Source organism: Trichogramma pretiosum, unplaced genomic scaffold (genome assembly GCF_000599845.2).
Source record: "Trichogramma pretiosum strain Unisexual culture from Peru unplaced genomic scaffold, Tpre_2.0 scaffold124, whole genome shotgun sequence".
Taxonomy (NCBI): Eukaryota; Metazoa; Arthropoda; class Insecta; order Hymenoptera; family Trichogrammatidae; genus Trichogramma; species Trichogramma pretiosum.
The window spans coordinates 254,814-282,362 of NW_019640803.1; the positions used below are offsets into that span (position 1 = coordinate 254,814).

The 27,549-nt window shown below is 37.3% G+C and overlaps 3 protein-coding genes across 8 annotated transcripts in view; 2 read left to right on the forward strand and 1 right to left on the reverse strand.

Annotated features, from left to right (window-relative positions):
- LOC106651895 (cAMP-dependent protein kinase type II regulatory subunit) overlaps nucleotides 1-13,845 on the forward strand; it is a 24,508-nt gene extending 10,663 nt beyond the window's left edge. For all 5 annotated transcript variants that reach the window (XM_014370590.2, XM_023459512.1, XM_023459488.1 and 2 more), the window contains exons 4-9: nucleotides 7,617-7,700; nucleotides 7,800-7,906; nucleotides 8,105-8,348; nucleotides 8,480-8,638; nucleotides 8,768-8,870; nucleotides 9,055-13,845. In XM_014370590.2, the coding sequence (XP_014226076.1) occupies nucleotides 7,617-7,700; nucleotides 7,800-7,906; nucleotides 8,105-8,348; nucleotides 8,480-8,638; nucleotides 8,768-8,870; nucleotides 9,055-9,185 (828 nt within the window). In that variant the 3' untranslated portion in view covers nucleotides 9,186-13,845. The remainder of the gene's footprint in view (nucleotides 1-7,616; nucleotides 7,701-7,799; nucleotides 7,907-8,104; nucleotides 8,349-8,479; nucleotides 8,639-8,767; nucleotides 8,871-9,054) is intronic.
- A 2,291-nt stretch (nucleotides 13,846-16,136) lies between these two features.
- Nucleotides 16,137-21,333, reverse strand: LOC106651892 (WASH complex subunit 5). The gene is made up of 17 exons (XM_014370584.2): nucleotides 20,725-21,333; nucleotides 20,538-20,640; nucleotides 20,275-20,466; nucleotides 20,002-20,216; nucleotides 19,558-19,924; nucleotides 19,215-19,490; nucleotides 18,875-19,100; nucleotides 18,567-18,802; nucleotides 18,252-18,503; nucleotides 18,007-18,189; nucleotides 17,822-17,938; nucleotides 17,564-17,745; nucleotides 17,240-17,499; nucleotides 16,982-17,165; nucleotides 16,703-16,911; nucleotides 16,475-16,628; nucleotides 16,137-16,407 (listed from the first exon to the last, which is right to left on the reverse strand). The coding sequence occupies exons 1-17, from the start codon at nucleotides 20,844-20,846 to the stop codon at nucleotides 16,248-16,250; spliced, it is 3,438 nt and encodes a 1,145-aa protein (XP_014226070.1). The 5' UTR covers nucleotides 20,847-21,333; the 3' UTR covers nucleotides 16,137-16,247.
- Nucleotides 21,334-21,658: 325 nt separating this feature from the next.
- Nucleotides 21,659-27,524, forward strand: LOC106651891. 2 transcript variants are annotated; one of them, XM_014370583.2, is made up of 4 exons: nucleotides 21,659-22,243; nucleotides 22,375-22,617; nucleotides 22,708-26,219; nucleotides 26,300-27,524. In XM_014370583.2, exons 2-4 carry the CDS (start codon nucleotides 22,533-22,535, stop codon nucleotides 26,585-26,587), a joined length of 3,885 nt encoding a protein of 1,294 aa, XP_014226069.1. In that variant the 5' UTR covers nucleotides 21,659-22,243; nucleotides 22,375-22,532; the 3' UTR covers nucleotides 26,588-27,524. The 2 variants fall into 2 exon arrangements, with proteins under 2 accessions (XP_014226069.1, XP_023315245.1); XM_023459477.1 differs by having other exon boundaries at nucleotides 22,379-22,617.
- Nucleotides 27,525-27,549: the final 25 nt, after the last annotated feature.

Below are 27,549 nucleotides of genomic sequence, written 5' to 3' on the forward strand. Positions count from 1 at the left end.
GACTTCCTCGGAGAACATCCTCGCTGGGTCGATATTTATACCTGGTGCACTGATTAGGGTACCCGGGTGAAAGAAGTAATGAAAATATCTTGACTTCCTCGGAGATCATCGTCGCTGGGTCGATATTCATACCTGGCTCACCGAGTAGGTCACCCGTGGGCGGAGTAGCGAAAACAGTTCGACTTCCACGGAGAAAGTCGTCGCCGGGTCGATATCTATACTTGGTGCATCGAGTTGGCCACCTGGGGTGATGAACCGAGTTCACGCGCGTTCCGCGTTCCGGGCTCTACAGTCTACTCCTGACTACCGCTATATACTGAACCGGGCTAAGCCGAGGTTACTCTCGAGACCAACACCAGCATGATGCCGAGCTGCGTGCTGGTATAATGTCGCGGGCTAAGCCGAGGCTACTCTCGGCACCAACACCAGCACGATGCCGAGCTGCGTGCCGGTATAATGTCGCGGCAAATACCATGCTAAGCTGAGGTTACTCTCGGGACCAACACCAGCACGATGCCGAGCTGCGTGCCGGTATAATGTCGCGGCAAATACCGCGACTATGACCGGAATCAACACCGGCGCTAAAACCGACGCACTCTCGGCTCGGAAATATGGCGTGATCGACATACTCTCAAACTGTGAGCTCGTTATACGGAGGCTTCGTGTGTCAGAGTAGCAGAACCTTCTAAGTGGAATCTCATTCTAAGAAAGCTATCGATTCACTCTTTATAAAATCCTAGCAAAACCCTGGCAGAAGGTGATGATTTTATGAGGGTATCGTAGCATTGCATTTACCTCGGCATATTCTGCTACTACGAACGCACTGTTAGACTTTGCGAGAAGCGTTGAGAATAATTCAATTGTCGTACGCACTCGCCTTCTTTCGGTGATATTTTCTTCTTTTTTTTTTTTATCTTGCATATTTTGCATAAACGCGATTGTGCTCCTAACGAACGAGATGAATTTTTCCTTTTCTCTTTCGTACTCATTTCCGCGCGCGCGTCGGCTACTACTGTTGTACAAAGTCGGTTATACATAACGAGCAAAATTGCGTACATCTTTTATTTTTCATCCGTGCCCTCCTCTCTTGTTTCCATTGAAGTCGACTTGCGTACAAACGCAAAGACCACATCGAGAAAATAACGAACGTTGCTGTATATGTATGTATTACGCGAGTCTCGTCGACTCGTTGCATGTGTAGCACTAGTATATAGGCTTTGTGGCATCAGCAGCAGCAGCAGTTCGCGGTGCAGCCATGCGATTCACCAGTGTTACATTCTTTTTCTATTATTGCACATTGCAGCGGCGATATAGCTACACAGCCTGCGCACGATCTGTATATATATAGCCGGGGTCAGTAAGCCGATGCGCTACCGCTACTGCTGCTTCTGTACACGTTTAGATAAAACAAAAAAAGAAGAAAGAAAGAATGAAAAGAGAAGACGCGATCTTGCGCGAAACGTCCAATGGGCTTTGGAGCTTTGCTCGACAGAAACCGTTTTTTTCTTTTCATTCTTTATTTTCATCAATTTTTCATCTCGACCTCTCCCTTCCTCTCTATCGTTTTGTTTCGAAGGATTCGATTATATTATCGCGATGACGACAACGATGGCAGATTTATGCTATATATATATACGAATCGTGTTTATTTTTCCGCTTGGTTTGTGCTTATAACGAAAAGCTCGACGGCGTCGTAAGCTTCGTCACCGTCGCCGATTGTGCAACCATTTCCCATGCGAGACAATAATTATATCAATAGAAGCGCAAATTTATCGCTGAAAAATTATCCGACTAATTAATAATGTCAATATACACACTCCGATATATAGAGCGCCGCTGCGGCGCGATTTGACGAGAATATCGCGTATATTACGATTTTCTTAGCCACGCCGGAGCTTATGATATTGATTATGACAACTTATCACGTCGCTGCTGATACCGTGACGTCAGTCAATAATACAAATGTGCGCCAGCTGAAAAAGATATCGAATCCCGTATTGTTCATACGAAGATTTTTTTTTTTTATTTCGTTCATAATAATAAAAAAGTTTGACGTACGAGTAATAATTGTCATCGCGTCAATCATTATATTGTTGCAAAAGAAAAAAAATATATATAATGGATATCATATTCCAAAGACGAAGAAATGCTCGCGTTCGGATAGTGTATACCGATCAACAACATTTCAATTAGTAAAAATAGAAATGAATTGAATATTGTACGCAGGCAGGCAAGTTTTTTAATTGCCAATCTGATCAACTGCCGCCGCTGCTGCTGCTGCTCAATGAACCAAATAATTTCACATCGAGCATTTCTTTGGGCGACTTTAATTGACGCGCTCTACTACTATCGCGTACACATACACAAATACGATACACGTATACGTCGAACGTCAATACGCAGAAGCTCGCGACCACTGTCTCTATGTTGTTGTCAATTAAAGTAATTATTCGTCCTTATTATTATTCTCTTTTCATTGAAGAAAAAAAAAAAAAAAAAGATGTACAACATGAATGAGCCACGATTGCGTTACTTTTCGCAGTGTCTCGGTTTCGAAACGCGCTGCTGCTGTCGCTGCTGCTCTCCACATACAAGTCAATTAATTTCTAATTTATTAGATAACGAAAGATCGTACAACGAACACAATCGATTTGCGTAAACGTGAAAATAAACATACGTCAAAATTCTAAATCTCTAAAATAAAAAAATCGCGAAATAAGAGAGACTATAACCAGATAATAATAATGATAAATATAAACGAGTGTTCGATTTTGTGCAGGGCAGAGGTTGTTGTTGTGTGTGTATGTGTATGCAGAGCAGCGTCGTTGTTGGGAAAACGAGACCGACGTCGATGATGGTCGATTGGGCGAGCGACGTCAAGCGTATCCGAACGAGCCCTTTGTCCGCTCGGCTCGACGGCATATACACATGCTCATTGATATTCAGTTTTAATACTCGTTAGAAAAAGCATCCAAGTAAAACAGGTCCAATATATAGGAGTCGAGAGAGAGAGAGAGGGAGAGCGGGTGGAGAAGCGCTACATATATATATATAGCATATGTATTGGGCGCGCGCATAGCACACCCACACACACACACACACACACACACACGCGTATATATACGGGATGATATGTAGGCAACATCGGCAACAAGTAGCACTTCTCTCGCTCTCTCTCCCTCGCTGCTCCGGCTATGTGGAAGACAACGCGTTCTGTATGTATATATCTATATGACTAAAGGTAAATAAAAAAGCTCCGTCTCTTTCTCTCGGCCCCGTCACGCGTGCGCGCACGTATTTTATAATACAAAGAACAAATAAATATAGAAGCGAGGTTCCCTGCGCGAGCTTTTACTCTGTATCCAACGTGTGTACGCACATACGCACGTACGTACACACACTTGGGTGCGTGTACGAGAGTGTGCGTATATAATATAATCTCGCACGCGTGTGCTGCTGTGCGCAATCGCCGAAAGGTGTGCGTATATGTATATAATCACATACACACTGGCTCGCGCGTGGCCTCCCCCCTGGCGCAAGCTCGCTCGTGCTCTGCTCTCGGACGAAGCAGGAGGAGAAAAAAAAGGGAAGTGATGGGTAGCAAAAAAAACCCCAAGCCCCCGGGAGAGCGATACAAAGGGCGAAACAGTAATACGTATAGGAAATAAAAATGTCCAAGTTCGAAAAGCTCTCTCCTTTTATACTATACACGCTGTAATAGCAGCGGCAGTTCTTGCGCACGGGGGTATATATAATACTGCTGCTGGGCTCGCTGCCGCTCGACGATTCCTGGCACCCGGCCGACTCGACCGAGCAGCGGCACATGTGTGTTACAAACCCGATTTACGTATATATAGGTATATTACAAGGATGTGTACCTATACACGCCTACGTTTATAACGAGCGAATACGTAGGTGTACGTTTATATCGACTGTATACTACAGCGAGGCGCAGAGAGAGAGAGAGAGGCTCTCTCCCGCAAGCATCGCAAGCGCGCTATATATAACGTTGCAGCTCTCGCTCTCGGCACCTCGTTATCAAGCGCTCGATAATATTCGGCGCCATGTTTATGTATATATACCCGAGTGTAGGTGTCTGTGTGTGTGTGTGTGTATTCGGGCGAAGCTTGCTCCGGCTCTCTTTCGATGTAACAAACCTCGGACTGGAGTTCATAGCATTATAGGACGCTGCCAATGTATATATATCTATCACGAAAAATATAGTCTCCCGGTGCTCCCTTTATACGATCGTATACAGCGATGTAGCTTTGTCAAGTTGCATGCATTACTTGCTCGCAATATATGTCTATATATTATATATATGTATAGGGCTGTCGCACTCGACACCGCACGGCTGCAGCGGCGGCGGCACACGATGGATGTCCACGCGATATATTGAATATGGATATTGGATAAGCACCGACGCCGTCGTTGCAGCCGCTCTCTGATCGATACACTCCTTGTTGTGCAGCCTAGCGTGTTATATACGCGTCGATATATATAGGTATATACATGACATGGAGTGCGGCTCGAGAGCCTAGCTAGCTAGCGCGCGTTCCGATGTATATAAAAATTTTTCAATCGATCGTCGGGAGAGAGGAGATATTTGTCGGCATTTTTCGCGCGACACATGCAACAGCAGCCAACGTCAAACGTATGTGTATTCGTACATAACTGCTGCTGCTGCACACGCTTGTGGTGTACGTATACGTGCGTTTGATCATGTATGTATGTGTGTGTATGCGTGGTAAAAAACAGATAAAAAAAAAAGAAAAGAGTACGTGAGCGCGGGTAACAGTCATCCTCCTCCTCCTCCTGCTGCTGCTGGTGCTCGTCGGTGCGATGAGCGACAAAAAAAGAAAGAAGGGAGGGAAAAAAATAAAGAAGAGGAGAGAAAGAGAAAAAAGGGAAAAAAATTGGAGCGCGCTAGAAAGCGCTTATAAACATCGATATTATACATGGATCTAGCGCGAGCGTCGTCGTCATCGTCGTCGTCGAGCTCAATTGCAAGCGCGCCGCTCTCTGCGAGCGTGTGTGTGTGTGTGTGCGCGGCGGAGCTTTTCGCTTCTACTATACCACGTACGACTGCTACTAATACTATCTGCCTAACTACCACTACTGCCTGCCTGCCTGCCTCGATGGTGCGCGAGCGTATGTGCTGCTGCTGCTGCTGCAGAGCTTCAGCGTGCTAGAGCTGTGTGCTTTACGTCGTAGATGCTATACACATAAAGTCGAGAGGAGTCGCAAGCTCTCTTTTGCGTTCGCTCGCTTTTTTTCCCTTTTTTTTTCTTCTCTCTACTCGTCGGTGACGGAGAACACGCGACGCGACACACAACAGCCCTCTCGTCGTGTCCCCGGCGACGACGACGGAGCTGCTCGATGTAGCGTGAAGCAATTGCGACAGTGGCCAACATATATTATACGGTATACATATCTACACGATGTGGTGGGTGTGCACATAGGCGAGCGGGCGGCCGAGCAAGAGCTCGTTTTCCCTCCTCATTTTCTCTTCGTACCTGTATACGCGGCTTGTATGTGTGTTGCGCATGTAAAAACGAAGGCGCGCACGACGACGTTATACTTGCTACTACTACTACTACTACCCCCGTGATACGATGCTAACATGCACAGAGACATGTATATCATACTATGTACGTAGGCACTCATCTCTTTCGTTGCGGATAGGATTGTGACTTTGCCCGACCGGGCGCATAATTCACCTTTATAACGTCACGATGCCGCCGCCGCCGCCGCCGTTATGTACCTACATACAACCATACCAAAACTTTTGCAAAATGAGCGCATGTGTGTGCATTAAAATACTCGGGTGTGTGTGTGTGCTTTGCCTGTGCTGCTGCTCATGCTCACCGTACCGTCCCTCGCGACTCGAGCCTCTTTCTCTCGCTTCTTCTTCTTTTTTCTTCCCTTTTTTCTTTCTCCTCTTCTTTCGTCGTTTGCTTTCCTTCGCGCGCGCGCACACACGTGTTTAATAAGCACCCCGGTGAAATATTTTCCTTAATTTGCTTTTTCACTCGCCTATTTCGACGATGTACAATGTACTGTGTGCAGGGCTTTCTTGGTAGAAATGCACGAATTTAATAAAGGTTTGATGACCGCTTAAAAAAAAACATTTCAATCATTTTAAAATAATCGTTTTTCGTAATTTTTCTGTAAAAATTATGTTACGTTTACTGAAACTCGTCTCGTTTGACCTGAAAAGGACAATTTAATTATTTTGTAAAACTGAGATCAGTTCTCAACCACATTAATACGATGATACTAGTTTGAACCTTCGCCGCTAGATGGCGAGTACCAATTTTTCTGTAAATCTGCAAGTGACAAAGTCACAATGATTGTATAAGATATGATTGTATATCAATACTTTTTATATTCATTACTGTTTCTCGTGCTCGCTTTGCTTTATTACTTTTTTTGAGGAGGCTGCCCAAAAGTGCTTGCACAAAGTCGCACCGCAATCGAAGACAATATCGGTATCGATAAAAAGGTTCTAACAACGATGATAATAATAAAAATAATAATGTCAACTCTATAAAGCTCGGCTCGGCTGGTTCTGCCGCGACATCGACGAGCCGATCATTTTTATTCATCTCAATGAAATCTCGGAATTCGATGATTGGCCTCTCTCCTCGGGGCATTTTATTATCATCGTTATAAAAATACACGCGGCCGTTCGATAATTCTAACATTTACCAAACCGAGCGTTTACGCGCGCGAACTCGCGAACGCCTTAATTATAAACACGTGTATGTATTTATATTTACGAGTTGCATAAACAACGTGTATTAAAGCGGCGCTGCAAAATTAATAACACGTTACGCTACCGCTGCTGCTGCTGCTACCGGCTGTTATGAGCTTGATTCAACACAGACGCCGTGGTTATTAGCAGAAATACGTTTTGTTCTTCTTCTGACTTTCGTTTTTCAAGGGAATTGCGCGCGAATTCACAAAAGCGTACGTATGTAAGAAGCGTAGCATTTTCGAATCATTAGTCGGAGGAGGTTCTGCGTTGCAAATATAATTGTTGCTCGGCTAATATTTGACCGAGACATTGGTAACAAATGCACGAAGTAAAAGCTCTCGTAGCTCGCCTTACTGGCTTCGTTTTCTTCCACTTTCGGAGTCAACGATATATAAATGTAACGAAATTAGCATAAGCGCGAAACACCGGAAAAAAGAAAGCCTGAAATTTTGAAACAGTGCCAAATAGGCGCACGTATATATATATGATAATCCAATCGCGCCTATATATTACGTGCATAATAATTTCACGCGGCAAATGATAAATCGTTTTTCGGAAGCTAGGCGTACGCGTGACACGTGTGTGTGAGTCTCCACCTCGTTCAATTTTCTTTTTTTTTTGCATTCAGTCCTGGCGTCACAGTTTATTACCATCGAGAGGCTGCATTAAAAATTCAATTGTCTCGCGCGCTTTCCTTTTTTCGTTTTTCTTCTCTCTCTCTGCCCGTTCGACACCCGAGCGACGGAAAATCCGCGACGACGAACTCTCTCTTGGTCATTGATATATATTATACTCTATAAATCCCTCGAGGCATTCATTGATTTATCGCCGTGTGCAATTCTCTCTTCTGTTACAGATCGTTCACCCAAAGAGCGACGAGCAGCGCCAGAGACTCGGCGAGAGCGTCAGAAATATCCTTCTCTTCCGCGCGCTAGATAAAGTAAGTATCGCGCAAGCACGAGTGAAAATAAATGTTTTCGCAAAAATAGACGCGAGTGAAGATATCGGATGCTAATTTGTTTTGTCGTTGCATTCACAGGAACAGATGGCAGGTGTACTGGACGCCATGTTCGAAAAGACTGTGCAAACCGGGGATTTCATTATCCGACAGGGCGACGACGGCGACAATTTTTACGTCATCGAAACGTAAGAAATTATTTACTAATCCATTCTAACGAACGAAACTCATTTGTATCGTTGCGGGAAAATTCACTCTCGTCTCAAACTCGGTGAACTGTAAACACGTCTCGAGTACTTGAAAAGCAAAACGCGCAACGCGTCTGCTGCTCTTAATCGCGTGCGGTTTTGCGAGTAATCAATTCCCATTCTCCCCATTTCCCACAGTGGCAAATTCGAGGTCTACGTCAAAGACTCGCTGATTCACACTTACGACAACAGCGGCGCCTTCGGAGAGCTGGCGCTGCTCTACAACATGCCCAGGGCGGCCACGGTCAAAGCCATCAGTCCCGGCACGCTCTGGGCCATGGACCGCCAGACCTTCCGACGCATACTGCTCAAGTCCGCCTACAAGAAGCGCAAGATGTACGAGGATCTCATTAACCGAGTGCCCATGCTCAAGTCGCTCGAGGTAAGGCTTTTTTTTTTAGATGCATTTGCATCGACTAAAAATAAAATTACTGAAAAAAAGAGAGATGTGAAAAAATAGCGTTTGAGACGTTTTAAAAAAAATTTTCTTTCTGTTTTCCAACGCGCACACAGGCTTACGAACGGATGAATTTAGCCGATGCCCTCGTTCCGAAACATTTCAACGACGGTGAACAAATAATTAAACAAGGTGATATAGCCGACGGCATGTACTTCGTCGAGCAGGGCGTAGTTCGAATTACGATTGTCGGCGACAACGGACGCGAAGTCGAAGTAAGTAGAGGAATACTTAAATAGAATTAATTCACTCGCTCTCTCTCTCTCCTACTCTCATACCGAGCCGCATTTATCGATATCGAAGTAATTTTTTTTTACTCTACCTTCTCCACTTCTTTTTTGCAGGTAAATCGCATACCAGCCGGGGGTTATTTGGGCGAGCTCGCTCTCGTGACTCATAAACCCAGAGCGGCTTCGGCGTACGCTGTTGGCACCGTCAAATTGGCCTGTAAGTACTGCTTACTTCTATACTTGCACTCAGCGTCCGCCTCGAATACGTCTCTCTCTTTCTCTCTGTCGTTTGACTATTTCTGGCTTTATTATTTTTTTTTACTTCTTTTTGCGATGCAAGAAGGAAGAAAAAATACAAATTGTGAAAAATACCGATATGTTTTTCTTCGTTATTTTTGCAGTCTTGGACGTCGAAGCATTCGAGCGTCTTCTAGGGCCGTGCATGGAGCTCATGAAGCGTAACATTGACGATTACGAAGATCAGTTAATCAAAATATTCGGCAGTAAAACCGAAATATCCGACATTCGATGAATCGATTCTCCTTATGCAATCTGTACGGTCGCTGTATAAAAAGCATCAGTTTCTTTACACAAACAGACACACACACACACACACACACACAGATCTACACATTTGCATGTTCGAGCGCGCGCTCGCCCGCACACACAAACATAAAACGCAGCGAGGCGCGCAAAATATTACTACCCATTTGTGAATTTTCATCCGCGTACTTTGAGAGTCTCTTTCAAGATGAAAAAAAAACTCTTACGACTGTTCACTATAAAAACATTTTATCATTAGATCATTTTTCGTAGTTGCAGCATTTACACCTAAAGTTGTAATTATAGTATTAAATAAGCGAAAATTGAACATTTAGTTTTCAATATATGTGTCTAACACGCCATGAAAAATATTTATAAAGACTGTATTCAATTGGAAAGCAGTGGAAAGTACAGTTTTTGTAAAGAAAAACTTCTTAATGTGAATGCATATAGTTTAGTTTTCTCTTAAGTTGTTAGTGCCATCAGTTTTACTTGTGTTGAAACAATTTTCGTTGCAATTGGTTAATTTTTATTGATGAAAACAAAAAGATATATAAAAGAAAAAAAATTTATACGTGAAAAATTGGTGCTTAGATAATCCGAATTCTCACGTGAAAAGCGATTCGCTGGCAGAATTTCGCTTCCTTCGTACTAGAAAGTCCAAAGGTACACTTGCTGTTAAAAGTAAGAATTTTAAAGAGAAAATTCTAAAAATAATTTCCATATTTATTTAGAATTAGGAAACATATTAGTTTAATCAAGCAGGATAAATTTGGTGTTTCACAATATTTATATCCTTTTCCTGCTAACGATTCTCTACTTTGTCTGTTGTGTGCCTTTAAACATTACTTTTGTCACAAATGAGTTAATTTTTATTGGTATAACTATTGCCATCATTATTCAAAGTATTTAAGCTTGTAAGGCTGTTTTTTATTATTAAATTGAATTCATGTTATTGAAAGCTTTTCTTTGTCAAGTACTTGGCTTATAAATACCAATCAGGATTTTTCTATGCTTGAGTTATTAAATAATCCTGAGGGCATATGCTGGGTAAATAATGAGAAAAATATGGCTTGTACTATAATTAATAAAACCACTATAATTGTGATTGATTGTTATCAAATATGTCGTAATTTTTAATTATTCATTACGTTAAGAATGCTGACAATATAATCTTTACAGAGATGGGTAAATCGGATTTCCATTCAAGAATAATTTATACTGTATCATTTATATTGCATCATTAGTTTTTATCGAATTTTTGTAGGTAGATCCTACTTTGAAAAAATAATTTTTTCTGAACCCGTGTTTAATCGCATCGTAATGATAATGATTATAATAATAAATAATAATCATATTTAAAAAATCTCAGAAAATTCTTTGAATAAAAATATCTCAAAAAATAACGTGAAAAGGTAAATGATAAATGTGATTTTTCGATCACTTGCATTTTTATGTCTAAATATATAGTATTGTGTTGACTAAAGAATAGGTCGTAAGATAAATTAATTTTTCATATATGAATACTAATATTGAAAGTAATTTAAAGTATTGTTTATTTGAAAATAATTTATTTATTTTTTACGAAGGTGTAATGTGAACGTAGACGCATCCATGCATATTGGCAACGACTTGAACTTACGAGTTTATTAAATGCAACTTTTGAAATGATGCGATCGGCTCGTGTCACAGTAAAAAATAGATAGGCATGTTTTCATGTAATCATTGAAGTCTACAATTGAAATAAAGATATAATATTCTATTCTCCGAGCTAACAACAAATAATTAATGTCTATATATTGATTATATATGACTGCAATCATAGGCAAAGAGCCTCTGTGCAAAAGCGTGACGACAACAGTGAATTGTAGGACAATCATTTCCGTTATATGTTTATTACAAACATTTGTTATTGATACTTACTTTTCTTCATTCTACAATTCACAGCTGTCCGATGTTCTTCTCTATGTTTTAGTACAACAATTTAAGTACTTTTCATGTTTACTTATAGATTTTTGTGAATTAAAAATTTTTAAATACTTTTGAGTGTTTTGAACTTGTCTTAAATCGAATACCAAACAATTGAGATGTTTTACGACATACTGCCTACTGTAATTTTTACATGATACTGTATAATAAGATTGTTTTTGTTTACTTTTCAAAGTGTTAATCAATCAAACTGTTTTTGATAAAAATGTTGAAAATTTTTTTTAACTCAACAAAAAAAAGGATTGTTAAATGATTTTCTTAAATATAAAGCATGCGACGTATAGATAAATCTTTCGATACAAAACTATTATTTACGAGAAAAAGTATAACTTAAAAACGTACTTATATACTCCTTAAAAACATAATCGTCTCTGCAGATTCACTGAGAGCTACAAAAAAAATCACTTAATACTATACTCTGTGGAAAACTAAAAGTAGAAGTATAGAATAATCGTCTCCTTTCAAAACTTTTTAATTCAAAAAAGTTTCTCAAATATCTCACTACCTTACGTAATGCATAATTAATTTTTCATTTTAGGTCATTACAATTTTCTAAAATGAAACCAGTTACAATTTTGACCGCCTTTACAAAGTACTCAAAAATTTTATGAAAACAAATTTATTTTTATTATTTTTTTTCAAAATGATCAATTCGAGTGTGTTTTTAGTTAATCGATACTTTAAGGAGTTGCCAAAATTTTCGATTCATCAATTTTATTTAACCGCAGGCATACAAGGGCACAAAAATTGAATTTTACAAACCATACGGTTTCTCGAAATAAGTCTAAAGTTAAGCTGTGACACTTCCAAATTATTTAAACGAAAAACAATTTCACAACCGACAAAGTAAATAATGAACTGGATAAAGAAAGAATAAAAGAAAAGTATCAATGCATACTGTAAAACATTAAATGGCAATGAATAAAAAAGAAACCTTGATGAACAGATGCTTATCAAGGCGTTTAGCAAGTAAGTGATGAGAATGCAACTAATAAAAAGTAACAGAGTGTGCGTTTGAGCGTTATCAGAAATCTGAATGCAAGCTGTATTTAGTATTATCATGCGTATTTCCTGATACATATGCTTAATGAATTGAGTTATTATACAAATCGAATTAAGTCAAGTACGATTTAGTTTTACTATTTTTATGTGTAGGAGAAAACAAAACCCCCGTGGTTTTTTCGACGACTCTTTCCAAAGCGATACCTTCACATTTACACACTTTTAACTGTGAATCATACTTGTGAATAAATTACTATCGTACTTATTTCTATTGATAAGTTATAAGAGAACCAAAAATGAGGTTTTACAGCAAAAAAAAACTTTATTTTGCATAAATAGGTATTGTCTGAATGCACAATTATTCGACATTAAAATTAAACATTGCGCGTTACAATGTCAAACCGTTGTATTTGAAATAAAAGAATATTTGAGCTTGTTTGGCTGCATGTATGCAAGTATGTGCGCATATTTTACCAAAAAAAAAAAAGAAGAATAATAAACTGCGTGTCTGCGGACCATGCATAGGTAATGCTTGCCTGAAAGTATGTCGCAAGTGTTTGTCTTTGCTATCGCGTCATTCTATTTTCATATCTATTATATCGGGGCGATAAATATGCGGCAGGACCGACTAAAAAAAAAAAGAAAAAAGAATCGCCCACTGTTATTTTAATTCGTCGACTCTTCGTTTTTACACGAATAATATACTCTACTTTTGTGTGTCTCACACTCATTTTTTTTTCTCAGTCTCGCGCACGCGTCATTCTCGTCTCGTTTTCATTGACAAATGACAAATTAGATCGATACTTAAATACATAATTGTAGATTTTACAGGCCTCAAATATTCAAGGCTAAGTACAACACAAAGATTTTCTAACGAGCGATATTGCACGGTGAACATTTTTTCTACGAAAATAAAAAAAAAATAACTGAAGAATAAAGTACGAAATTAAAATTAAAGTAAAATCTTTATGCGAAGCGATGCATTGTGCTCGATAGATGAGTAATCGGAAACTGAAGGAAAAAAATGGTACAGAAATCGCATTGATCAGACATTCCCAGCACACGAGCATTTTTGAATCAGCTTGTTTTTTAGTACATACTTTGTACAGATTTTATAATCCTAAAAGATAATGCACATAACAAAAGTCTATCCGATACATTCGTACGATCGTTAAAGTATTGAATTTAATTTAAAAAAAAATCTAATAAGTATTTATTCGCCAAGTAAAATCGACACGGTTACTTTACTTTATGTATATCATAAATTAAATAGTCATTTGGCTATCGAAACAAAATTTATACAAATTATTACTTTCATTGAATGTTTTATATTGTATACAATTCGAATTTATATTACACACTAATGTGTCATTACGTACTAATTACCTATAATTATATACCAGTAAAAGGCATTACAATGTTTTGTATACGACCGAAATCGCATGATGACTTTAAATTCATCCACCGAGAAAACATTAACGAGACATAAATTATGGAGAACTTTTCCGAACGTAAATGCCCAGTTTTTACTGTGCGCAGTAACAGCTCGGGGTAAGCACCGAATCGATTCGACAAAGTGCTGCTCAATTTATTATGCTTTAAACGATATCATTGGAAAAGTATAACTCGATAAACTCGATAAAAGTAAAAAAAAAAAATAATTATTATAAATAAGTAACAGCGGAATGCATCAGGATCGTTTCGAAATGATTATATATAAATATATTTATTTATATATGTATAAGTCAAATGGATACAGGATATCCAATAATGATTATGAACGTAATTGATAAGAACAAACAAAAAAACGCATGGTAAATCTAAATATAAATAAATGATAAATGATACATACTAAACTATTCAACTCGTCTGTCGAAGACAAATATTATTGCTCGGATTTTCTCCATGAAAATGTGTGTTGAATCCGGCGTTTGCGGGTGTGAAGTCGATGAGTACTCGTCATCGCATGACTCGCACTGCATGAGTAATTTAAGAATGATTTGCCGATTCCTTGAAAAAAAAATCTAAAAAAAATTTGATATTTATAATATTTAACAAACAAAAAAAAACTACCACGTGTGTTACATATCATAAGTTTATTACTTCATCATTATGAGAAAATATAAATTGCGCTAATAAGAGATTAGTTGAAACTAGATGAAAAAGCTCAGGATAGATTCAGTTACGCAGATCAGTATAATACACACACGCAGTTCAGGAAGCGAATATCACAAAGTTGATCGATCCACTTCATTAACAGTATAATAGCTACTTTATTATGTTTTGTGTTTCGTGCCATAAATTCTTCACGTAGAGACGATCGTTGCCTTTCATATACACGTTGCGTCCAATTTTTTCATTTCCAATGCGTTATTGTCAACCAAAAAAACCAAAGAAATTCTTCTGAATTTGTCAATAAAAGAGAACGAGAGATTGCTTGCATATCCTTAAGAAAAATCTTTTTGCGTTTCGATTTTTATCTTTCATCGGGGAAAAAAAATTCACTTTGTCGTGTAAATTTTTCGGCCAATTAGTTGAACTAAGTATCTTAATTAAGTTTTGATATGGAATCGATCGAGCTATAATTAGTAGTTGGCTTCAATGATCGAATGGACCACAAACTTCTATAAAAAAGAAAAATAATAATAATAAAAGAATAAAAAACTTACACACGTGTGTATGCAAAAACATGCACACACAATATAATGCATACTGCTGCAGGTGATGCCAGAGAAAAGGGTATAATGATATGTATTGGCGCACCCGAAATGATCTTTTAAAAAAGCATAATATAGCGCGTTTACGGTGCGATCTTCGAAATCGCGTACTTAATCGTCGAGAAAAGGGTATTTCAAACGGTATTTCAAATTTGTAGCAAGCAGAAAAAGAAGGCAAAAGTACGTTTTCCAACTCCATTGCGTGCGCCACTGCATTGATGAAATATTATAAATAATATACATAAATATTGAATATTATATAACGCTACGTATTTAGATATCGATATGAAGGATACAAACAAAAATATATATGTATGACTTTAGAATGTAAGTAAGCTAAAAAAAAACTATTCATAATGAAGCTCGACATTTACAGCTGGTCTGATATCGAGCGACATCATATCGTTTGTTATGTTATCGTAATCGAAGGCGAAACACTACGTTATAATAAAAAAAAAGAAGAAGAAATCGTTTTTTCTTTCATTCATTAATTTTCTCGTTGTTTACAAACATCTTGCCCGAATTGTACGACGATAATCATTGATGTATACATATGAATAAAATGGCGTTGATCATTATAATAACCGAAGCGAGCGCAGCTCTTCGCGAGTTTGCAACAATTGTATAACATGCACGATCGCACGCGCGAGACGGCAAATGTGAAAATCATCGCTTTGCTACATACGTTGCGTGGAAATTTCAACAGTTTTCGATGTCAATTGCTAAAGATTGATTAATTGATTCCGTCGCTACTCGAATAGGCTTAGAAGCTAAAAAAAAAATTAACAAAAAAAAAGGATAAAAAATGCATTAATCATTATAGCACCATTGATGACGATGTAGATTCATTTCCGTGCGCATATTTCGATGTGTGCAATGCGACTGCAACTCCACTGCATTTCAATTTTAATTTATATAAAATATTACGCAATGATAATTGATTTATAAGGAAAAACGCACGCAGTCATCGATTAGATTGAATTTTTGAAAGACATTGCCAACTTTCGCAACTATATCGAGGAGGCGCTTACCTTTTGCAAAATTTATCAATGGACATACTATAATGATGAATGCTATACATAAATACATCATTGAATATCATGTGATGAGAGAGGCTGCGATCTTATTCGAGATGCGAATGTACTAATGAGTATATGATATATAGATAGTGTAATAAAATTAATATCTAATAAATGAATGGACCCTTAAAAAAATTAATCACAATGACTGTGTTTTCTTTTATTTTTTCTCTTTAATCACAAAAATTTGATATAAAATTATAAATGTATTATTTACAACTTTTTAGAATATGAAACAGTTATAAAGGCAGTCGCACAAGGGCCTCACTTCGCCAAAAGTAATTTAACTTCGTAATGGTGACAGGCAAGTATGGGAATGGTTTGATAAATTAACTTTTTAGAAATCCCTGCGTGCTTTGTAAAAAGTTCCAAAAAGCGCAATCCTGCAATTGTTTCAGTTTCGAATTCATCGGATAATTTTGAGCTGAAAATTTCGAGTTTGTGAATAGAAAGATCAAACCATTTTTTTATTTTAAACAATTTCATCTTACCAGTCTGATTCGATAAACGATAAAATATATTTACTGACAAGCGTTACAAAAGAATTCAAATAATCTATTCCGAATTGCTTCAAAAACGTTTGTAGACCCAAAATTAGTATTATTGGATCAACTGGATCTTGAATCTTTTTACTTGTTAAATATGCTATAAATTTTGTAATAAATGAATTTAAAATTTATTTGTTATACTGAAAAAATTAATTATAATTTTCAACCTACCTAAATTTTTACAAAAATGTATTTTATGCAATTGTGGCACGGTCAATAAAAACAGGATATTATCTATGTTATTCATTTTTGGCGGCTGAAAGTAAATTTTATTTTTTACATCGGTTATTCCAACAGCCACTAACATTGCACTCAATTCATTCAGGAACTCTGGTTCAAAAGAATTTAGACCTTTCTCTTCTACTTCTGCTAACACAGCACTAGAATAAAATTTTTAATGATTTAAATTTAATGAAAATTGTAAAAAAGTAATAATAATACAAAATTTACTCGTTTAAAGTTCTTAATGAAGCTTCTATATCTTGAGCCTCGCTTTGACTAGCAGAGTTTAATTGGCAGGATATTTTTTGCCTTAACAGCTGCCAATGGCCAATTTTTAGTATTGAATCGAATAACTGCACCCACGATTTTGTTACCAAGTTGTTAACCAGAAGTAAAAATCGACTTCTATTACCTAAAACATAAATTATTATTACAAATCCGAACGGCCCTAATCAATCATCCCAGCAATAAATATAAATGCAGTACCTTTTAAATTATCGGAATTTTGGAATGTTTCGCATTCTTTCAATGTATTGGCCCATGTTTTACTTTTTATTCCACTATCAATAAACTTCACGGTTCTTTGAATTTCAGTTGCTATAAAGTACGAGTATATTTTATCCAATCCTATAAGCCCGGGTGCATCCATTGCTTGTAAAATCATTGAAAAGATTTTATGATTCGACACCTCGGCTTGAGTTTTCAGATCGTACCAAATAAATTCTCGTTCCGCGTACATGGTTGTTCTAGAAAATTGTTTGATTAAAGAAAAATTATCGAAAAACAAAAATTTAATTGATATATATTTACTTTGGATCCGTAATGCGAGTTATTTCTCTGGCAAGTCTACCCATAAAGGTTTGTGAATTTGAATCCGTCGGTTGTAAATTAATCACTGGTTTTTCTTCTGGCAAAAATAACCATGGTTTACCTGGAATCCATAGAGAACCTTTGCATTCTTCTTCCACTGCTTTACTTATAATGTATGAAATCTGTACAATGAGAAAATAACTTAAAAGATTACGATATATTTAAAAAACTAGCAAAATAAAATGAGTCAAAACCTACTTCTTCATGCCAGATTTTTAAACTATTTATATTTGTATAATCTTGTATATATTGGAATGATTTTCTGTACCCATCCATCACAGTTGATAAAGCTTGCAATTTGTTGACCAATAAATCCTGAAATTATTAATTTAAATTAATGTCAAGATATCAACATATTTTAGAAGAAAAAATTAATTTATTACCTTCGATTTAGCATCAAAAACTAGACTATTGTGTAAAGCTAAAGTAACTTTTTTTACAAGTTCTTGTCTAATTCCATCTTCTAAGAGTCTATGAGAGTCTACTCTGAGAATACCTAGCGATACACTTTCCAGAGACAGCATACCATTTGTGAAAATTGAAATAGAATATGTTAGTTCTGCCATCTATAAAATCAAAATAACTTTATGAAATCTTTTACAAAATTTTATTTAGTTGTTCTCATTACCTTCAACCTTTCACGAGATTGAGCATAATCTTTGACTTTATCTTTATGCAATTTACTTGGTATTTCATGAAATACATTAGTTTCAAGATCTACAATCTGAGCGAGTATTGCAAATACTGATTCAGGAATTATTTGTAAAACATGCCTTGCATAACTTTCCAACTCTCTACTATAATACTGAGAGACAGAGGCCAAGTCCGGACTTTTTATTTGATTAATTCGTAATAATGGCATTTCTAAAGCTGAAGCCATCTGAAAGTTTTTTTATGATAAAAAATTTTATAAAACATATTATACTTATTAAATTAATTATACCTTTGAAAGCAAGGCTTTCAACTGAATCACAGTACTTGGATCAGCTTTAATTCGATTCTGCATTTCAGGTATAAATGCTTCCATAATATTCCAAGCATAACAACAGTCTGTGACAATATTTAAAGCAATTATTGTATCCTCGTTCATTAAACTTGATCGCAACATATTATGTAAAATTTGTCTAGCTTCTTTCAAGTATTGTAATATTTGCAAATTATTTTCTAATTGATGAAATTCTAAAAATTTTAAAAATTATATTAGAGATTGTTAAAAAACCTAATTAAGTTTTATTGTTTTACTAAAATTACCTTGTACTTCTTCCAAAGCCTGAAGTAATTGCATAATTTTTTTTCCATCATCCTCCAACACTGATTCAATGTGTTTACTAATTTCTCTAAACCAGTTTTCCAGTGTTTGATTTTTTTCAATATCATCTAATTGTTTGACTCCAGAAAATGCATCAGCTAATCTGTTAATTTTTAGGATACATTTTTCTTTGTTTTTAACCCATTTGTTTTCCTTATCTTGCAGCAACTGTAATTATGAAATATTTGAAATGTTCATTAAAATTACAAGGTATTGAAGAAATAAATTAAAATAAAATGAAAGTTTTGTTTCATTTTATTTTGTTTCATTATGAAGTATTACCTGTTTGTACATTTGTTTGATATTATATTCAATTTGAGCAGAGTTTAGTAACAATCGTAAAGTTTTTTCTACAGTATATTTGCTATCCTGAATTATTAGTTGCTTCAAGTTTCTCAATCGTTTTGAATCTTCTATCAAAATGGTAGGTGTAGCTGTATGTAACATTATCCAATGTAAGGTAACATTACAATCCCTAGTTAATTTTATCACAGATCCTATATTTCCTTCATCCAAATTTAAAGATGAAAGAGCTTCTCCAGTTTTGATTAATTGTTTCTAATAAATTAATAAATGTGATGAGTTTATTTTTTGTTTTAATTATAATAAAAAACCAATTTCTTACCTCCATAAGTTGCCCATACTTTTGTGAAATTCTCTTAATGTTTGAATTTTCTAGAGTATTATTTAATGCTGCTTTAGCAGCTTTATACGGACTCCACCAATCAACCAAGTCTATGATAATACCCATGTACACACTGATTACCCAAGTGTCAGGAAAAAATCTATCTACAATTTCTCTCATTGTAGCAGACTGGGTTATTAAGATAGAAGGTTTGAAACATAAAATGATCACTAACATAGATGCTTGATTAGATAAAGCTATACTTCTGTGGTCTGGATGTGGATATGCACTTGTTTGATTATAAATTTCATCTAAACGTAAACGAGCTATAGTCAAGTCTAGTACTGACTCACTAATCGGTATTCTCCTAAAAATAATTTGAATCAATTGATTGTAAAGAAATTATATGGGGTTGAAAATATAAGTATTAAAAAAAAAACATACTGAAAGTATGATTCAGGATAGTTTTGTGGTCTTTTGTTTAAATTTCTGCTGAAGCCAGTAGATCTGAGTAGCAAACAAACATCATCTACTCTAGTGGATGAAACTTTTTGAACATTGTATCGGTAATAAGAAACAAGTAAACGCTCCCGTATTTGTCCATCAAAATAACAATCAACTAGTAGTAACATAATTCCATACAAATAAATAGCTTCACACTAAAATAAAGAATGACGTAAAGTTGACAATTATTTAATGATCTTTACAAAAACTCACAATTAATTGCTTTCCTTCTTCATTCATCATAACTGATTCAAAAGATTCTTGAAGATAAGTTCCATCTTCCATTTCATCGATATAACTGTTAAAATCAGTTATGTACTTATGAATACTTTCAAAGCCTGAGTAAAATCTTGAAAGTATATCTGAATAATTCTTCCGAAGTTCTTCATCCAATTCTTGCAGTACCTTGACATTTATAAAAAATTGATAAAAGCCTTACATTAAAAAATACCTATTCAAAAGAATAAAATTCATACGGGATTATTTTCGATTTTCTGTTCATAAGCGGTCGCTGCTTTGAAATAAGCAAAATCAACAATTAATGCACCATATTTTTGCACATCGTGTTTTGACTCCAACCTGTGAAATTATTTCAAATTGAGAGATTTTCTTGGAAACGATATCAAGAATACAAATGCATATTATTATGACATAAATAATAACCTGTATAGCGGCGGCAGGTAGTTTTTTAACCGCATAAGTTCCGCAATAATAGCGTTTCCTCGAGCAACAAGCCGTAGCAAAGTCTGTCCGAAGGAATTACTCGATCTTAAAAAATCACCCATCTTTCATCAATATTATTTGAACTCCACTTTTTAATATAAAACTATAAGTCGAAGCCGATATTCGAGCTTCAAAGGCGATGTCACTTTGCATTCACGAGTCAACACAATCAAAACAACACATGATCGTGCGGCCACACATTGACATTTGACCGGAATCTGATCTGACACTTCCAGTTTTAAAAGCATTCCGTACGGGGGCGTTTGCATTGAAGCACATCACCGAAAGTCAAAACAAAAGTGACACCGGTAACATATGTCATAATAAAAACAATACACCAGCAAAATAGATAACTAATAACTTTATTATTGAATTTTTTGTATCTGATTACAGTTGAAGTAAAATTAATTATTGACTGCATTGTTGTGTGTATTGAACTGTTGAATTTTTAATTTTATTAGGTATTTAGATTTTTTGTAAGTTACCAAACTATAAGTAAACTGATGTTTGAGAATTCAAAATTAATGTCACTTTTAATTGACAAATGAACACGAGACACAAAAACTCGACCAGAACCACACCTAATCATGCAACAACAAGTTGACAATTGAACGAAATTTGACATTTCCAGTTTTAAAAGTATTCCGTGTGGTGGCGTAAAAAGATTACCATAAGTCAAAACACAAGTGACACTTGACATCCGTGACTTTTTGGAACTGTCAAATTTTGAATTTTATTAAATTCAATATTTAAAATAAAACTTTTAAAAAATGTTTGTTTAGACGAAATATAATTTGTTAATTAAGCGTCATTCAAAAAGTTAATCATAACTATCAACAATCCTCTTAATACAAAATAGGCAAAAATCATTTTTAAAAGCTCCCGCTTTTTAGGTGGCGCCATTTTCGGTCACGCGACACAACCTGAAACTTTTTCATCGTTTTACGCCCAATTGTAGACGTGGGAAATATCTTAAAAAAATTCGCTGAATTATATATTTATCTTTGTTTGTGTAACTTTAAGTACTGTTCCTCGAATTTTTCCAACCACCCGAGTAGAATAAAAGTCATAACAATAAGTTCGAGATCCATCTTGGCTGCATATGTCACCGAAAGCATCGTCGCCACGTCTCGTCAACGCAACGCATCATCGTCTTCATTTGAGGTTCATGGAGTACCACGAAGTATAAAGAAAGTTTTGAGTCAGAGCAGCGCGATTTGTTGATGCAGTAGTGCTGCTGGCACTGGTTGAGCTTCGGGTCGTGGACCACCACACATACATCGTTATACAAAAGCCTCGCCGTATCTATCTAGTTCGTCTCTCTTGAGTTTTAGTTGAGGAGACTCGAATTTTTGGAGAACGGAGTCTGGATAAAGTATATTAAGAAGAAATTAGGCGCCATCTGCATATCACTTGGCTATGAAGTCATAATGTGTTTACAAATTACTAACATAGAGAGGTAATCACAGATATTTTTTCGTAGCGATCTAGCTGTGCGTGCATTTCTATGATGATTTTTTTTTGAATATGTAATCCTATAGCTGTTTACATGTATGAAGCTTTTCAATTAACACTAATGCTTTTTTATAGATAGATTTGAAAGAAATTTTGTCTCATAAGAAAAGCAATGGACGATCTGTTATGAGAAGTACATATTATAAACATAAGAAAACTACTTTGTTGTTTTGATATTGCCAAAAGTAAACAAGTTTTTTATAAAAAAACAATAATCAGATATTACAAAAAAAATGTCTGAAAACAAATGTAAAGATGGAAAATCTGCAAAATTCTCCTCTCCAAGTAAAGTAAAGAAGAAAGCCATTATGTCACCAAGTAAGTAAAAAACACTGGTTGAGTTATTCAATGCACTTGAATTTTTCTCAACTAAGAAGATTAAAAATTAATTTGAATATTTATTCACAGAAAAAGAAAATTCACCAAAATTATTTAAATTTCAAAGTATTAAAGATGAATTGACGATAGAAGCAAATCAAGAAATTAGCAATCATGATATTTTTAAAAGTGAATTGATTCAAAGTGCTGAAGAGCAATCTGATAATCATATTATGGATTCTAAAATGTCAAATGATCTAGAATATATTGGTTTAGAAATTAAAAATTTAAATGATCTAAAAAAAGTTACTCCTCAAATTAAATTGTCATCATCAAAAATGTCATCGCCTTCTACTTTATCGTCATCGTACATATTGAATGATTCACAAAATAAACTACATAATTATTGCAGAACATGTGCTGAATTAAAATTTCCTTTGATAGATATATTTAGTGACGAAGGAACAGAAATGCAGCTAAACGAACAATTGCAATATTTTGAAGAAGTTGATGAATTTAGTTTATCTACAAAAATGTGTATCGAATGTATCAAGAATTTGGAAACAAGCTATAAGTTTTTGATGCAAATCAAAAATGCAGAAGTAAAACTTCAATCTATATGGGACTCTTGTCCAGAATCTCAAGTTAATGATTTGGAAGAAGATTATTCAGAGCATTACCTAAATGAAGAAAATGAGAGCTCCGAATCTTTTTTTGACCAAACTGAAACATTTGAAGAATCAAATGAAAATATTTCATATGATGAATGTGAACCAGATGATTCAAACGATATTGATCAAAGTTTACAGTCAAATTATGATAACAGTGAAACTGAAAATTGTGAGTATAACTTTGATGAAAGTCAAAGAACAGATGACAATGAAACTAACATAAAGAATGAATCTGAAAAAATATTTAATAATGAAAAAAGCAGCCCTATGAAAAATTCAATTCCACCTTCACAAATATTTAGCGATGTAAAAAAAAATGTAGAAAAAGATGTGAGCTTTGCCAATGCAGATAATGGCAACGAAAAAAATAAATTAATATTAGCTTTAAAAGAAATGAAAATTCCAAAATTGAACTTTGATGACGTGATCAATGTAGAGGAGGGTGAAAACGGAATAATGTATGTCACTACTAAAGGATCGAAACCTAATGAGCTGCTTCTGTTGAAAGTTAAAAAAATGGAAAAGTTGACTAAAAAGGACGAAAAGGGAAAAAAGTCCTCTAAAACTCATTCACAAAATAAAGCACAGCATCTAAGACCTTCAAATTTATCAGAAAATAATATCGACGATGAAATCGAGAAGTATAAAAGAAAACGCGTTGAAATTTTAGGAGAAGGTGCCGATATGATCGTCGAAGAGGAACCCAGTGAAGTCATAGACAACCGAGGTTTCGCCGGTAACTTGGGTGATACCGGATGTACAGAGAACACGAAAACCATCAAAGAAGAACTCGAAGATGCAGACGATCCGCTTTTTCAAGCCGCGAGTACATCCACAAGTTCATCCGCGAGTACGATCGCGGTATCAAAAAGTTCGAGCTCTATGGACGAGTTACGCGAAAGGTACAACGCAATTAGAAAGCAGAACGACTTTTTCGAGAGAGAATTATCGACCGAATTCAAGGACAGATTGAAGAGAATACTTCGACAGAAAAACGAATACATCGAGGACTTCGTGAAGTACTTGAATCAACGAAAAATCGTGGCGTCGAGATTGAAAACGGAAGACATCATACTGTTGTACGAGAAGAAGAACAACGTGAAAATCGACAGATCGGCGATCGAGGACGAAGGCCCCCCGGAGGAAGTCGCGGAGGAAAAATTGAACGAGGACAAGGAGGCGTACGACTGCGACTTCTGCTTCAGATTCTTCTACTCCGTGGACATGCTGCAGGAGCACGCGAAGATCCACGACGTGCGCATCCAGTACCTGTGCAGCGACTGCGGCGTCGAGTTCTCCACGGGCAAGGCGCGCCGCGAGCACAACGCCACCTGCGTGCAGAAGCTCATCTGCAAGGGCTGCGGCGAGCTGCAGGAGTCCAAGGGCAAGAAGCGCCAGCACGAGCAGAAGCACTGCGACGAGAGCTACGGCCAGCTGTGCGACACCTGCGGCGAGAAGTTCAAGCACCAGGGCACCCTCGACCAGCACATCAAGGTGAAGCACATGGATCTGGGCAAGGTGCACAAGTGCCCCGAGTGCTCCAAGGAGTTCACCTTCAAGACCAAGATGACGTTCCACATGAAGACGGTGCACACGACGGTGCGCGCCTTCCTCTGCGAGGACTGCGGCAAGGACTTCAAGAATCCGGCCAGTCTGCGCCATCACAAGGTGCGCAAGCACCTCGAGCCCAACAGCCGCAAGGAGTGCAAGATCTGCAAGAAGATGATACCGGCCTACGGCATGTCCAAGCACATGCACACCCACAAGGCATACACGATCGCCTGTCCGCGCTGCGACAAGATGTTCAAGAACACCTCGACCCTGAAGCAGCACCTGCGCATCCACGAGGACCAGCGACCGTACAAGTGCAACGAGTGCGGCGTGGGCTTCAACAGGCGCGACGGCCTCAGGCTGCACATGCGCGTCCACCAGAAGAGCAACTCGCGCGGTCTGCGCGAGTGCATCTGCCAGGTCTGCGGCGAGAAGTTCCCCAATCACTCGACCCTCGTCATACATCGCAATCGCACGCACAAGGACGGCCGCACGTTCACCTGCCACCTGTGCAATCGCTCGATGATCTCGCAGCGCTCGCTCGACTGGCATCTGTCCAGCATTCACAACGAGGTGCTGCCCGAGCGACCGGAGAAGGAGGAATCGGCGGTGGACACCGAGACGAAGCGCGTCGCCTGCCTCAAGTGCAACAAGACCTTCAAGACCGAGACGATACTGCGCACCCACGTGAAGAACAGCCACACGGAGAAGAAGCCGCAAAAGTGCCTGGACTGCGACGAGATCTTCACCTCGGACGTGCGCCTCAGGCACCACATGATGGTCCAGCACGAGCGCCTCGAGGGCACCCAGAAGTGTCCCTTCTGCCCCAAGCGCTTCGTCAATCAGCTTCGATTAAAGACCCACATGATCGCGCACTCGGAGGAGCGTCCCTTCGCCTGCGACCAGTGCGACTTCATGCTCAAGACGCGCATACAGCTGATCAAGCACAAGCAGAATCGGCACAGCGACGAGAGGCCGCTCCAGTGCCACTACTGCAGCTGGCGGTGCAAGCAGGTTAGCGCCCTGGTCTGTCACGAGCGCACTCACACGAACGAGCGCCCCTACAGCTGCAGCGTCTGCAAGCAGCGCTTCAAGTATCTCGGCGACAAGAACAAGCACGAGCGTAGGCACGAGAGCCTCGGCGGTAGCGGCTTCAAGCGCATCGCCATCGGCAAGAGCGGCACCGGCGGCGGCAGCGGCGAGAAGACCGAGGACCAGAGTGGCTTCGATTCGGACGCGGATGCGGCGGAGACGCACGACGAGAAGCAGGACGGCACCGTTTATAATTTGAACGACGAGATCGACACCTTCGACGAGTCCAGGATCATCAAATTCGAGACTGGCGAAATTGTGGCCGAGTCCGAGGCAACGTTTGAGCCTGTAATTTTATCTTCACATTGTTTAATTGTATTTTTGTCTTTTTTATCGAACCGCAGGATTAAATTTTTTTCTCGTTTCAGATGTACGTCGAGGAAGCTGAACATGACAATAACCATGGCACGGTCGTAGTTGGCTTCGAAGACGCCACAGTTTACACGGAAGAAGTTAGTACAGTACCCATGGAAACAGAGATAATAACGAACGATATGATAGATCAGCAGATTTTGCAACCAGGCACAGTCGTCCATCTTCAACAGCAGGACAGCAATGGAAAGATCCAGGTCATTCCCGTCATGCTGTCCTTGCCAGATCTAGGCGATCCCGGGGAAGTCAGTTTAACTGCCACGTCCATCATGTACAAAGAATAATTAGTTTTAATGTAAATTTTTTTTTAATGAAGCCGTCTTTTAGCGTTTCTAAGAATTTCGGTGGAAGAGTCAGTTTAACAAAGGCATGTCCTAGAAAGTATTAATGTGGCTTTTTGGGAAGACACTTATCACTTCGAGGGTGATAGTGTAATTATTTACGAATAAAGTTAGAATAACTTTTTTTACTTGCAGATGAATAATCAAGTGTAAGATTTACGATATCTTTGTAAGGTATGAGTCGAAAGAATAGCTTTTTGAAAAGTAGTTTAAACAAAACTACTATTGTGTCATTTTTACTGCGTAATCATTATATATAATATAATATATAATACAAAAACAAAATCAGCAGTTGATATTCATGTTGGCAGGGCGAGTGGTCAGTTCAATTTTCGATTTCAGAACATTGAACTTGCTACTGCACTACAAATATTACGCTACGTAACGAAAGAATTTGATATTCTTTCCTACATTATGTACTATAAAAAAATGCGGTCGGGTAATTCATTTTAAATGAGTGTGAATGACTGAATGGATGAGTGATAAACAGTATTGTTTCACATTTTCATAGAGTACTCTTAATTATGGACGATTGTAAATGGTTTTTCTCTTTTTCTAGAAATACGGAGACTAAGATTAAAACTGTAATTAAAAAATTTCAATTATTTGTTCAAACCATCTGCATCAAGTGGTAATCTGTTGTAAACGTAAATTGTGAACTTACGGTATAATTTTTTGAGAGTACCATTAAATTTTCAAACCAATCAGTGAAATGTTACTGTAGTTATAATGCAATATCTTTAGGTTGCTATCTACATAATGTTAAATAATTATTAAAAATATATATAAAAATATTTATGAGTTGATAAATATAAAAGAGCTTAATAAATCAGAGTTTCGTTTGAAGCCAAAACAAATTATTTACTTTGAGAGTGTGCAAAAAAATTATAAGAGAAAAAATAATA